This window comes from Marmota marmota, unplaced genomic scaffold (assembly GCF_001458135.2).
Source record: "Marmota marmota marmota unplaced genomic scaffold, marMar, whole genome shotgun sequence".
In the NCBI taxonomy this organism is placed as follows: domain Eukaryota; kingdom Metazoa; phylum Chordata; class Mammalia; order Rodentia; family Sciuridae; genus Marmota; species Marmota marmota.
This window is the reverse complement of record NW_025999982.1, coordinates 27550258-27565251: the sequence shown is the minus strand read 5'-3', so window position 1 is coordinate 27565251 and position 14994 is coordinate 27550258. Positions and strand designations below refer to the sequence as shown.

Sequence of the window (14994 nt, the reverse complement as noted above, 5' to 3'; positions counted from 1 at the left end):
TTAGCCAATCCCAAAATACCTAAATGCCAAATATTTTCTTTGATATAAGGAGGCTGATTTATAGTGAGATAAGGACAGAGAGAATGACAAACTCAAGATAGGGCAGAGGGGTTGGAAGGGAAGAGAGGCGACATGGGGTTATTAATGATGGTGGAATGTGATGATCATTATTATCCAAAGTACATGTATGAAGACACAAATTGGTGTGAAAATACTTTATATACAACCACAGATATGAAAAATTTGCTCTATAATTGTAATAAGAATTGTAATGCATTTTGCTATCATATATAAATAAAAGAAGATTGCATGTTATTTTCAAGTATATTTTGAATACAATATTGTATTTGAATAAAACTTCACTGCTTAAAATTTAAGCAGTGAAATTGATGCAATTACAATTTCATCTAAATATATAAGACATTATATTTAAAAGCAACTTATATTGACTAGCCCAAAGAATCTCTTTCTTTAGGAAAAACCAAGAGGGATAAATAATACTTACTGGATTAGGAAACCTGACACATATTTCTGTGTTTATACTTAGAGTCACTCACATACCGTCAAAGAAAAAGAAAAAAAAATGAGATGGAAGATATTATGGATGACGAATTAGATGTTTTGTTTTTTATCTTGATTTATTAAGTCAATTTACTTTTAACTGATACTCTATAGCTTCTATGACATAATTTTTGATTGCATATATAAGTGATTGTACAAAAAATGCTTTTCTGTTCTTCTCTTCTTTCACTTAACATAATGATCTCCATTCTATACATGTTGCCACAAATGGTGGGATTTAATTCTATTTTTATGGCCAAACAGTATTCTATTATGTATATGTACCACATGTTCTTTACTCATTCATCACTTGATGGACACTTAGGCGTTTCCACTTATTGGCTGTTATGAATAGCATTACAATGAACATGGGAGTGCAGCTGCCTCTCTAACACTACCTTCATCTCCTTTGATTGTATGTCCACTAGTGGGATTGCTGAGTCATATGCCATTCTGTTTCTAATTTTAAGAAACTTTCTTGCTGTTTTCCATAATGATTGAACTAATTTACATTCACCCATCTTCACTAGCACTTGAACTTTTAGCCCTTTGGAAATAAGCATTCTTCCTGGGATGAGGAAATATATCATTGAGGTTTTGGTTTACATTTTCTTAATGATTAATACAGCTGAGCATTTTTCATGTACCTGGTAGCCATTTGTCTGTCCCCTTTTAATAAGTTTTTATGTCTAAAACCCATTTTTAATAAGATTATTTTCTTGTGTTGAATTTTGTAACTGTTGAGATAAAGAGATCAAGTTTCATTCTTCTGCATGTGGATATTGAATCTTATCAATATTATTTATCAAAAAGACTGTCCTTTCTTCAGGGTGTGCTCTTAGTGCCATTGTCAATATCAATGGACTGTGAATGTTTGGGTTCACTTCCAGGCACTCGATCTTCTCCAATTGGTCTTTGTATCTGTGTTTATGCCACTTCCATCTTTGTTTTGATTACTATGCCTTTACAGTATATTTTGAAGTCAGATAGTGTAACACCTCCTGGTTTGTTCTTTTTGTACAAGATGCCTTTGGCTGTTAAGTGTTTTTGTGGTTCCATACAAATTTTAAGATTTTTGTTCTAGTTTTGTGGAGAATGCTATTTGTATTTTGATAGAGATTGCATAGAATCTATAGATTAGTTGGGTACAGTAGACATTTAGCGGTACTGATTCTTTTTCTAATCCATGAATAGTGGATGTCTGTCAATTGCTTTATATCCCCTTTAATTTCTTTCTTTATAGTTCATTTATATCTTTCCTGGATATTTTTGTAGACATCTTTAGCAGGATTGCCTTCTTAGTTTATATATTACATTATTGATGTAAACCAATGTTAATGATTATTATATTTTAACTTTCTATTGAAACTTAAAAAAATTGTTTATTAGGTCTAGTTTTTTTTAACAAATGTGTTTCTACTTTATTTATATGCTGAGAATTGAACCTAGTGCATCACACATGCCAAGCAAGTGCACTACCACTGAGCCACAGCCCCAACCCCACTAGTAGTCTTTTTTATTTGTTCTTTTTAGTTGTACCTGTCAGTAGAATCTATTTTGATATATTTATACAAGCATGGACTATATCTATGGTTTTTTGATGTAGGCTTTGAAATTTTCTATCTATAAGATCCTGTCATCTACAAACAGTAGCAATTTGACCTCTATTTTTCCAATTTAGATGCCTTTCATTTCTTTCTCTTGCCTGATTGCTCTGGCTAGGACTTCCTGCACTTGTTGAATAAAGGCAATGAAAGTGGGCATCCTTTTCTTGTTGAGAACCTTAGACAGGAAGCTTTTCACATTTCCCCATTAAGTATTCATGTTAACTATGGCCTTATTGTATATGACCTATAATATTAAGATACTATGTCAAATTTCTATTGCTGTAACAAAATACCTTTTAAAAGTCAACTTAAAAGAGAAAATACTTATTTAGTCTTGCTGTTTCAGGTTATAGTCCATCATAACTTTGCCTCCTTACTTTGGGCATGGGGTGAGGCCAAACATTTATGGATAAAGGCATGGAAGAGGAAAGCTGCTCACCTCACTGAGGCCAGGAAGCAAAGAAATGAGAGAGAGAGCGAGAGAGAGAGAGAGAGAGAGAGAGACAGAGACAAAGACAGACAGACACAGAAACAGAGGGGAAGGAGGCAGAGAAAAGATATACCCTTCAAGGTCATTGTGTTGCCCCCCTATGACTTACTTTCTCCAACTACACCCCACTTCTTAATGTTTCTATCACCACTAATCCACAGTAGTGCTACTAATTGGGTACCAAGTCTTCAACACATGACCATTTGGAGAACATTCCAGATCCCAACTATAATGGAAACATTCCTTCTGTGCTTAAATTGTTCAGCATTTGACAATGAAAGGATATTGAATTTTACCAAATAACTTTTCTGCATATTTTGAGATGATCATTTAGTTTCTGTGGGGAATTTGTGTTGGACAGATTGTTAATATGTGTATGTTTAACATCCTTGCATTGCTTAGATGAGTCCCACCTGATTATGGAGAATAATTTTTGTAATTTTTTAAATACAGTTTGTTAGTATTTAGTTGAGGCTTTTTCCATCTATGTTCATTAAATGTAATTCATCTATATTCATCAAGTATATTGATATATATTTAGCTTTTGTTTACTTGTTTTTCTGTTTGTATCCTTGATGGGTTTTGGTATCAAGCTAATGTTGACCTTTAAGAATAGGTTTTGAAGAATTTGCTCCTCTTTAATTTTGGGAATAACTTAAGAAGAATTGATTTTATTTTTCCTTAAATGTAACTCATCAGTGATGAGTGTCTGGTCCCAGAATTTCTTTTATGGGAGATTCTTTATTACTAACTCAGTCTCATAGACTATTATTATTGTGTTTAGGCTTTCCACATTTTCATGATTTATACTTGAAAAGGTGTATGTGTTTAGGAATTTATTAATTTCTTCTTGGTTATCAAAATTTTGGTGTACAGTTGTCTATAATTATCCCTAATGATACTTTTAATCTGTGGTGTCAGTTGTATTTCTCTCTTCTCAGTTTTTATTTAGAATGTTCTTTTCCTTTGAAGTTTTTAGTTTAGCTAAGAGTTTATAAATTTTATTTGTTTCCACAGGACCAACTTTTTATCTTTTTATGTTTCTTTTTGTTTAGTGCTTATTTTATTTATTTTGGCTTTTTCCCTTCTATTAATTTTTGGTTGAATTTGTTTTATTTATTTATTTGTTTGTTTGTTTATTTATTTTTTGTTCCTTGACAATGACAGGTTGTTTATTTTTGATCTCTCTTTTTAATTGATGTAGTTGTTGCTTACTATAAACTTCACTCTTAATACTGCTTTGGCTATTTTTCATGTCTTGGTTTACTGCATCTCTATCTACATTTGTTTCAAAACACTTAAAAATTTTCCTTCATGACTTCTTCCTTGACTGGTTAATTGTTGAAGAGCAGGTTACTTAATTTCCATGTACTTTAAAAACTAAAAGTTTTTCTTGTACTGATTTTTCTTTTCTATTTAGTAGTGGGATTGAACCCAATGGTGCTTAACCACTGAACTGCATCCCCATCCCTTTTCTTAATACATATTTTATTTTCAGACAGTATCTCTCTGAGTTGCTTAGGGCCTCATTAACTTGCTGAGCATGGTGTTGAATTTTCAATCATCCTTTCTCAGCCTCCTGAGTCACTGGGATTACAGTTTTATTGCATTGTGGTCAGAGAAAATACTCAATATGATCTCAATTTTGAATAAATTTATTGAGACTTATTTTGAAGCTTATCATATGATCTATCCTGAAAATGTTTCATGTGCTGATAATAAGAAAATTTATCCTGCAGCTATTAGATGGAACATTCCATAGATGTCTTTAAGGTCTCTTTGTTCTAGGGTACAATGTAACTACTGTTTCTTTTATCAATTTTCTGTCTGGATGATCTTTCTGTTGCTGGAGGTGATGTGGTAAAGTGCCCATCATTGATGTCTATATCTCCCTTTGGAGCTATACATTTTTAGTTTGAATATTTGGGTGCTCGGTTTAGGGTACACAGGTACTTAGAATTGTTATTTTCTCTTGCTGAAATGACCCCTTTATCATTGTATGATGATCTTCCCTGTTTCTTTTCACTGCTTTTAAAGTGTATTTCATGTGATATAATTATGACTCCTCCAGTGTTTATTTATTTATTTATGGTGCTGGAGATTGAACCCAGGGACTTGTGCATGCAAGGGAATCACTCTTCCAACTAAGCTATATCCCCAGCCTTCTAGTGTTTATTTTTATTTCACTTTCATGGGATACCTTATTGCATTCTTCTCTTTTAATCTATGTATAGCCTTCCATCTTTAGAGGTACAATGGTTGCTTGTAAACAATTTTATTTTTACTTATTTATTTAAAATTTTTATAAATAAATATTTCACTCTATGTCTTTTTAATAGGACCAGTTAATTCACTTACAGTCATGGTAATTATTGATAGTTCTTACTATACACATTTTGTAATTTACTTTCTGGTTTTATTGTACTTTTTTTTTGCACTCTCTTTTAATCTTCCTTTGTGGTTAAATAATTCACACTAGGAATCTGTTTTGATTTCTTGTATAATATATTTGTCTTGTCTATTACATTTTTTCATTTTGAAGTTTTCATGATGGTCACAAAAATACCTTTAGATTATAACAAGCTATTTTGAAATGATAACAATTTAACATGATTTAAAATGAGAAAAGAAAAAAATATGAAAAAAGAAAGAGAAAAATGTACTAATAAATATGATAAGTCTAGAATCCCTGTCTGCAAGCTCTGACCTGGATATAGGGGTTTTTGCCTGGTCTTAGGTTTCACTGAAGCAGGTGTAACACTAAGATCCAAGACAAAGATGTGCCAGCTTCTGTGCTTTATTCCCCTTTGGGTTGAGTTGTGCTTCCTTCTCTGCTACCTGAGGTTGGGGGTGGATTATTGGAGGCATTCAGCTATCTGGTTAAAATATTTCCTGAGTTTCAGTCAATGAATGTTTGAATGTTGGCCTCAGGGAAAGGATTGAGAGGTTCTTGCCTGGCCCATGGTTTCACTGTAACAAACCTGGTACTGAAATTCTAGTCTAAAAACTGGATTGAATTCCTTCTCACTACACCTGAACTCCAGACTGCTTCGAGCTGGGGGAGTTGTGCTGTTGAACCACTTTTTCCTTCATGTCTTGTCAATGTATCTTTTCATTTCTTTTTCTTTCCCCTTCTTTTTCTCTTTCTTTCGCTTTACTAACATAAGGCATTATGGCTTTCACCTAACTTCCCTAGCTCTTGTGAAGGTGATTTACTGTGTGAATAGCTGTTTAAACAGTGTCTGTGGGGAGACAATCACTGGTAATCTTACTCAGCTGCCTCTTTCTCTGCCTCCAACTTATACATTTTTAATGTACACAGTGCTTGTATCCAATGTTGGACATAAAATTGTTCATGTTGCTCATCTTTGCAGCACTAGCCATATGCTTAGATCAACGGCTAACTCACAGAATGGTGGTTTCAACTATGTAGTCTTACAGTTAGCCTTTTATGCAAGAGTTTCATTTCAGCCTTATTCAAGATATTGTTGAAAGAGTCATTTAATGATTAATTGCTTAAGCTTTTTGTAGTTATAGGGGAAAAAACTCTATTCTACTCTGATCATCTGTCTCAGTGACAAAATGCTTCATTTTCATGGCTTTTACAATGGTAAAAAAAAAAAAAAGGTACCACTGTTCTCCCTGACCAGCATATGGTTGACTTTGTTGTACTCTCAGATTTACTTGTATTAAATACCTGCTTTCTCAAAAATACAGCATGAGCTCCATCTGATTTACTTCCAGTTTTAATATGTGTACAGTTGAGACTTGATCTGATGGATTTGTTGCCTCTGCTTGTCTGATGCCTTAGCTTCTTGCTATAAAATGAGGGATACTCTGAATCTTGGAAAAACATGGAGTGGTTCTCAGAGATACTGACCCAGAGAGTAGCTTGAGATCATGTCAATATAAAATGGTGCATAGTTTACATACATATATAAATAATAGTATTTTTCCCAAAATTTAAACTATATGTTTTTTTTGGGGGGAATGTATAAAATGAGATAGCCTGAGCAGAGAATATATGTTGACAACTAATATTCAAAATTCCAAAATTAAATTAGGATATATTACTCAATAACCTGTTTACCTCATACAAAGACATAAAAAATAAAAGTGTATTTTCTGACAGACTTTTTTTTTAAAGAGAGAGAGAGGAGAGAGAGAATTTTTTCATATTTATTTTTCAGTTTTCAGTGGACACAACATATTTATTTTATTTTTATGTGGTGCTGAGGATCGAACCTAGTGCCCCACGCATGCCAGGCGAGCATTTTACAGCTTGAGCCACATCCCCAGCCCCAGACCTCTGTTTATACTAAATTCATCTCATAGGATTCCTTCTCACTCAAAGATTCTTAAAATTCTATAAAATACTGAATAATGACCCAATAATGAGTGATCCCTTTATGCTTCATGAATATACTTTACATTTTGTAAAGAAGATAAAGTCAAAGCCAACGGTAAAGTCATTTGAGATTGAGTCATTCTAGATAATGCTAGTTAGACTAGCCCTTCAAGTGTTATTGCATGTCTTGATTTCTTCTCCAAGTTATATCTTTGACTTTCTTACTACATAGAGAACATCATCTGAAATCATGAATTTTAGTTATTCTATTAAGCATCTATTACCATTCCTCTATTACTTGGTGGCATCATTATCTTTCCAATATTAAAGGTAAAATATGCTGACTCCTTGTGACTTTTCACTCTGCATCATTTGCTTATGCTAAACATTTCCAAAATATTCTCCAGCCCAAATAAATGCATCTCAAATCTGATGTGCCCCAATGTTGGCTTTGTTTGGCTTTTCACAGTCTCTTATCAGCAATGAAGCAATGGTTTCCTAAATCATCTCCATACTGCAAGCCCTCACTATTTTAACCCATCTTCTATTTTATAATAGTCTGATTTCCATGCTTAAAAACAGCAGCTACAAAACCATAAATATTATCAAGAGTAGAATTCACTCTTTCTGTTGTTGCTTTTGTTTCTGGGACTCTTGACACTGCCCTTACAGTTTAGACTGCTCCGTCCTTTCATTCTACCTGTGTTCATCTTTTTGGATGGTTTTGCATCTTAATCTTTTCTTTGTGTACTTCACAGTGGTCTTAAAACCATTTTCTTCTTTCCATGTTTACTAATATAACACGTATTTAAAAAATAAATGTTATCATTCTAAATAAGCTAAATAGTTTCTCACATGTCTTTCCAAGAAGACTGTAGTGGATAAACCTGTAATAGTTACCATTTAGTAATTCATTATTAATATTTCATTGTTAATAATGCACCTTATGATACAATCATCAGGTAGAACAGGTAGATAAAACAATGTGGTAAGAAATGAATTGCTTAGTAGCATAACCCATATTTTAATTCATTTTTCTGTGTCCTCAAATGTTAGAATTTTCAAGGATAAGAATTCATTTTATTATTTACAGTCTTATTATTTCTTTTTTTACTACATGGTTTGGTTTCAATTTGTTTTTATATGAGTAATGACTGTGAGAAACACTAAGTAAACTAATTATTTTTAAATTCACAAATAAAAAGAGAGCATGTTTATGTTATAAAACATTATTTTTTGGTTTATGGATACATTGGGAATATTAAATTAATATAATTAACCTATGCATTTTCTCATATATTTATCACTTTTTGTGGTGAAAACACTTAATATTTACCCTTCAGCACTTTTCAAGTGTATGATACATTGTTATTAACTATAGTAAGTATGATTCAAAATGATGTTTTGACTTAGTTCTTTTAACTAAAAGTTTCTATCCTTTGACTAACATCACCCCAACCCACACCTGCCCCAACTTCTGGTAAACAATATTCTCCTGACTGCTTTAATGAGTAATTAAGTATTCTTGTTAGAAAATACTATTTAATGAAATATTATTTTAAATTTCTATTTGTAAATTTATAGCCAAGAAAGCCTATATGTCTTTACCTATAAAACATGTCCAAACATCTTGAAAAATGCTTAGTTACAAAATACCAATAATTATGGGAAGGCAAAAAGAATGATTAATGTTCAAAATAGGTCTCTATGAAGATTCTTGAAGCTAATGAATATTTTAATGAATGTTCTTCTTGCCAATTTTTCAACAATAATATCTGCTTTATAATCCAGTATCAGTTCTAGTCTTTAAACTACTAAAGTTTGAAAAGTTCTTACTATTTAAAAGGAGTTCAAAGTATTTTGCACAAATTTTTTAAGCATACACTAAATCTATTTTTGAGTGTTTACTACTAGATATCATACACTTGAGAAGTTATGCCAAATGTGTTTTCTTGCTGTATTAATTTTAAGTCCATGAAGTCACTGTTTCTAGCTGTGAGTTTGAAAAATTCTACCAGATCACCCTGAATCTTCAAATTACTTCATGATGAAGCCTTAAAACCAGATTGGAACTCTCACATAAAATATGTTTTTCAATCCATCAAGGACTAGTTTCTCTGACCTGTAAAAAAGCAGATTCAAAATATGAACCCTTAGGTTTGATTGTTGCTTACTAGTAGTGCCTTTGTTCCTTGAAACTTTATTTCCTGCAAAATATCCATTCATGTCCACAGGACTCAGCCTTGGCTTCATAAGTCCTATTGACAAACTGCCAGATGCTTTCCTGGGGTTGATCCTTGTAACAACACCACATGAAGTTTTGGCCACCTGTTATTTGAAAGGATAGAACAAATGCTTAGCACATGTACTAATATTCAATCATTATCGTCTATTCAAAGAAAGTGATTTTAAATTAGTCAGGTTAAAATTATGTATACTTACAAGAAATATAATAAAGAATAATACCTAACTATTTTTGCAGCCTACCTTAGGACCAGTTCTCACAATGTGATAGTGATTACAAATTAAGAAAGTATTAATTCTACAGCTTTTATCCACTCCTGAAATTGTCCTACTATGCTTATTGATCCCTATAATCTGACTAACAGTTATATTTATAGTAATGATATTTAAAATGAATGAACTTATGCTATCTTATTGAAGCTTTAATTTTATTTAGGTTGATAAGACAACAAATAATTCTTTTTAATTCCATGACAGCACCTAATAACCAAAGTAGGTAGCTAGGCAATGTACACATCTCATTTACATAGACAGTGTAGATACAGAGCTAGAGATAAAAAGATACAGATATATACTTAAGTATATATATATACACTTTTTATTTACAATCTCATTTAACCTTTACAACAGTTGTATGAAATTATCAGTTGATTTAAATTTTTCATCATTAGTTCATCAAATGAAAGAATTTAGACATGTCTGTCAAACTCTGACATCAAAGACCTTATACTAATTTACACTAAAACTATTTTCAACTTTTAATATGTACATGATAGTTTAGAGATGTAGATTATCCTTTTACTTGTAGAGACTAGATGCTTAATAGTAGAAACAAGTCATGCAAATGGTTTTGATACAAGTTAGTATAATTGATGAATTTCATGAAAATCTGTGGCAAGAAACTTGAGGGTAATGTAAAATCATGCAAAAGCATAGTAAGTGAGCGGCCAAATAGTTTCTTCATTTTATTTTTTTAAAAAATATTCCATTTCAGTATTGGTATATAGGAGATAATTCAAGATGTGAATAGTAGCACCACAGAAATTGGGAAAATAAAAAGTAGCCCTATAAATAATTACACTGAGACAACAGGTTAAACCAGGACTGTCCAGGCAAATTAGGATGGATATCCATCATATAATTAGTCCACTTTTTTTTTCAAAAGGAAAGTAAAATATCAAGGCATTTTACTCATTCTTAAAGGAAATAATATACCCATAGGCATATTTTCATAGTACAAAAGTACGAATTTTTTCAGTTGTAAAATTTGTCTTATGTGAACATATTTTTCAAAGAAAGTTAAATTTACAAGGCAGAAATTACTGGGCACTGTGGCACTTGCCTACAAACGGAGCTATTTGGGAGGCTAAGGCAAGAGGATTGTTTGAACCCAGGAGTTGGAGACCAGCCTGGACAACAGAGTGAGATGCCATCTCAAAAAAAAAAAAATGAAAATTATACAGTGTTGTTTACTTTCCACACACTACCAATTCAAAAAATTAGGTTGCCGCAGTCCGGCTGCAGCAAAATAACCAGGGGGGTGACGAATAACTTGTGTGCGTTGATACAGCAGGAGTAGGAGCCGTTTATTGCAGGACAGGAGCAGTATTTATACATTCCACACAGCTTATCTAATTAACATAAACTAGATACATCAGTCAACCAATCAAGAATCTCCACACTTAATGGCTCAGTTTTGTTACTTCTCAAACCACTCCCTCTGGCATTTTGCCAGGCACCATCCAGACTTGTTTTAGAACTCTAACATTCTCCTGGCAAAATGCCAGGTGTTATTTTGACTTGTTTACAGACTCTAACATTGCTGCAGCCGGACTGCAGCATTAGGTGTAAAATCTAATACACTTAATGAACTAGTGAGCATTAACTTTTATCATTTTAGTTTATTTCAATGGCTGTTATATCTACTTAAGGGTTCAATTTCAGATGCTGGTATAAACCATTCATGCAACTATCTCCTTTCACTGTTTTTTCACTTTCATCATTTATTGATGCAAAAGGGTCATAATATTTCTGGTGCTTTGAAACAGTTAAATTTGGTGATTCCCTTCCCTTCCTTCCTTCTTTCCTTTCTTCCTTCCATCTTCTTTCCTTCCTACCTTTCTTTCCTTCCCTCATCTTTTAAGCACAATATTTCTTATCAATTAAGCCAGAGAGTTAGTTTCAGCTTCCCGGTATTCCTTGTGACTTATACAACAATACAAATTTGTCAATAATGAATTTTTTTTTTCTCTGAAAAAGGTCTTTAGATGTCTCCTCTGCCTCGTTTCATGATTTATTACTTGCCTGAATTGTACAGTTACTCAAGAAGGCAATTCTACATTTCTCACAAATTGATTCAAGTTCTATCTCTGAATGCAAGTACAGTTTGTGATTGACTTCCACTTAACTAGTTGGTGAACAATCTAAGCATCTATTCTCCATCTGTGGGTTTCATTACAGCATATTCATTCACCTTATGTGAATAATATTTCATGTGAAAAACCTTCTCTGCGCTGTTAGAATCCTCTTGCTCTTAGGAGCAGAACTAGGCTAGTTTGATGAAAGGTGATTGGCATTTGAAGACTACGGTACATATTGGGTGGTTGAGGGGTAGACTGAGTCAGTAAGATGCAGACAAGATCCAAATGCTTTTATTTTTAATTATTTACTTTCTATTCAGTTTTTCACATTATTCCAGTACCAGTTGGGAAAATATTTTTAAAAATATGTCAAATATTTCAGTGAGTAAGCCAATAAAAAATTGAAACCAAACATAGATGTTTAAAGGAGAACTTTATTAAGAGTTCTGGTGATTACAAGAATCACATATTGCTAAGGACATTGAATTCATTTCAGGCTTATAAAAAGTGATCTCATCTGTAAAAAAATATATTTTACATTAACAAAATGGTGGGGAAAATGTGCTCAATTGGTAATTCAGCTCAATAATCATAATCTGATATATTTCAGATGCCTATGTTAGAAATTTAACTAAATGCATCTTAAATCTTATTTCAGTCAATATAGTCACTTTGATAGTAAAATACACTAAAATGTTCCAGGAAAATTAGGTAAACAATGTTTCTCAACTATGTATAATTTATTAATCCTGTTATAAGTTTAAAATACCACATATTTTGGTGCAACACAATAAATGCATGAGATAAACTTGAAAAAATACCATTAACATTTCCTGAAATTTTTATTTCAGCTGTGAATGTGCATCTGGATGGACCGGACAAAACTGTAGTGAAGAAATAAATGAATGTGATTCTGACCCATGCATGAATGGAGCTCTCTGTCATGAATCTACCATCCCTGGGCAATTTGTATGCCTGTGCCCACCCTTTTATACTGGACAATTTTGCCATCGGCACTCTAACCCCTGTGATCTACTCAATGAGCCTTGCAGAAACAACGCAACATGCCTGACTTCAGCAGATGGAAGTCATCATTGCCTTTGTAGAGAAGGTAAAACTTATGTATGTCTTAATGTTTATTTACTCATTTATTGTTCCTATGGAATAATGGCTGGTTAAGAATGGGTGAGAAGAAACCTATAAGATATTTACTTTTCAGTGTTAGAGGTTAATCTGGAGTGTTTGGACAAAAGAATAAATAATTATTGCCCTTATCTTTAAGGAAGAGTTCCTTGGGGAATAGGTTGAGCATATGACTCAAAATTAGAACTAAAATTCAAGCATTAAAAACATATTGTAAAATATATATCTAAAAATTTAACCCATATAACATTGGGAAAAGAGAGTAATGCTTTTTTTGTGGGGGGGAACAAGGGATTGAACTCAGAGGCACTCCACTGCTAAGCCACATCTCCAGCCCTATTTTATATTTTATTTAGAGATGGGGTCTCACTGAGTTGCTTAGTGCCTCCCTAAATTGCTGGGGCTAGCATTGAACTTGCAATCCTCCTGCCTCAGCCTCCTGAACCTCGGGGATTACAGCCATGGTGCACAGCCAGAGATTAATGCTTTTTAACTCTTTCTTTTTTCCCATCCTTTCCTTCCTTCCTTCCTTTCTTTACTTTGTCTCTTTCAGGAATTATCTCTCCTTTGGTAACAACCTCTCTTTCCTGAAGAGTCTTATACTATTCTTGACAATAACAATTAGTTAAAGGTAGGAGTAAGCCCAAGATAGAATAATCAAATGATTCCATGTGACATTTGTTCTGAAGTTATCTAAAATTATCAGGTCTTCATGCTTTGATTGCTTATGTGCTATCATGTGATTTTGGTGATCATTTTGTTCCATTAAAAAGATCCTATGTAAGGAAATATGAGTAGATCAAGGGGTTTTATTTGAGTTCCTGAATTAAGCCATACAGAAGACTGATACTCCAGAGTTATTACCATCTTCACTAGGAACACTTTAGCAAAACACAAGCTCATGGAAGGTTTGCAGAGTAACTGGAGTATGTCATTAGCAAATGCAAAAACTATATTCCATTTAGCAGTTTATAACTATAATCTATTTTCTATTGTTTACCTATGAGTTCATCTCTCTTTCCCTATTACTGAGTCTTAATGGGGTCCCTTCAAGATAAAGGCAATTAATTATTTAGCATTCTGTTTTTAAAAAGCCAGATTAGACTATAACAGTGAATGAAATATCTTATTCAACACTTTTTCCCATTTGTTTTGAAAAACCTTTGAGATCTTCTTTAAGATATAGGTAATCAATTTTAAGAATATCAGGGCAAGTCCTTGGAACTTTGTACATGACAGAAGTTTTGGGGCCCTATGAGGAACTGGATTTAGAAACTGAAAAACTATCAATAATGTTTTTTTTTGTTTTTTTTTTTGTTAGCTGGTTGATTTTGTTTAGTTGTTGTTATTGTTTTGCTATCTAGTATTGAACTCAGGGGCACTGGACCATCAAGCCATATCCCCAACCCTATTTGTTATGTCTTTTTTTTTTTTTAGAGACAGGGTCTCACTGAGTTGTTTAGCACCTCACTTTTGTTGAATAGGGCTTTGAATTCCTGATCCTCCTGCCTCAGCCTCTGGAGCTGCTAGTATTACAAGCCAGCGCCACCCTGTGGGCTTGATTTTATTTTTAATGACAGAGGCTTTTTAGAGTACACAAAAAAATTATTTTTCAGCAATGAGACAGAAACAGCAAGATAGAGGAGAACAAATATAAAGGAAACATTTAATTTTACAGAAAACCTCTGTAATTATGAAGCACATAATTAAAATAAATAATTTTCCTCTTAAAGACAAAAAGTAAAAAATTTTGAGAAATTTTTCAATATTAATGAAAGAGCTAATTTACTGGGGAGGATTTTTCTATGTTACTTTATCCATTTTACTTACTTTCTCAGAATAGAAATATTAGATAAATATTTATTGAGGAAGGACGTTATAATTACTCATCTTATTTTCCCAAATCCTAATAGTTTGATCACTAATTTGAAATTTATAAATACAGCTAATATTTTATATAATAAGGTTCATTTACTGCTCTTGGGTGAGGGAAAAATAAGTTCTGAGATATCATGAAAACTTGTATCAAATTAGCAATAATACCTCCCATTCACCTGAGGAATCACAGAGATATCTTGAGGTAAATTAGATTTAACTATTTTAAGAAGTAAAATCAGCTCTTCCTTGAGATTTCATACCAAGAATTCCAAGGAAATATGACTAGGTTAGTAAATTCTTTGGACTGAGTGAGTTTCTCTAAATCAGTCCTAACTGCTCTAATAATGCCTATTTAATATTGCC

The 14994-nt window shown here is 32.7% G+C and overlaps 1 protein-coding gene across 1 annotated transcript in view; it reads left to right on the top strand.

The window, feature by feature from the left end:
- Eys (eyes shut homolog) overlaps positions 1-14994 on the top strand; it is a 1560564-nt gene that overhangs the window by 496266 nt on the left and 1049304 nt on the right. The window contains 1 exon segment of the mRNA XM_015487393.2: positions 12462-12721. Coding sequence (XP_015342879.1) covers positions 12462-12721 — 260 coding nt within the window.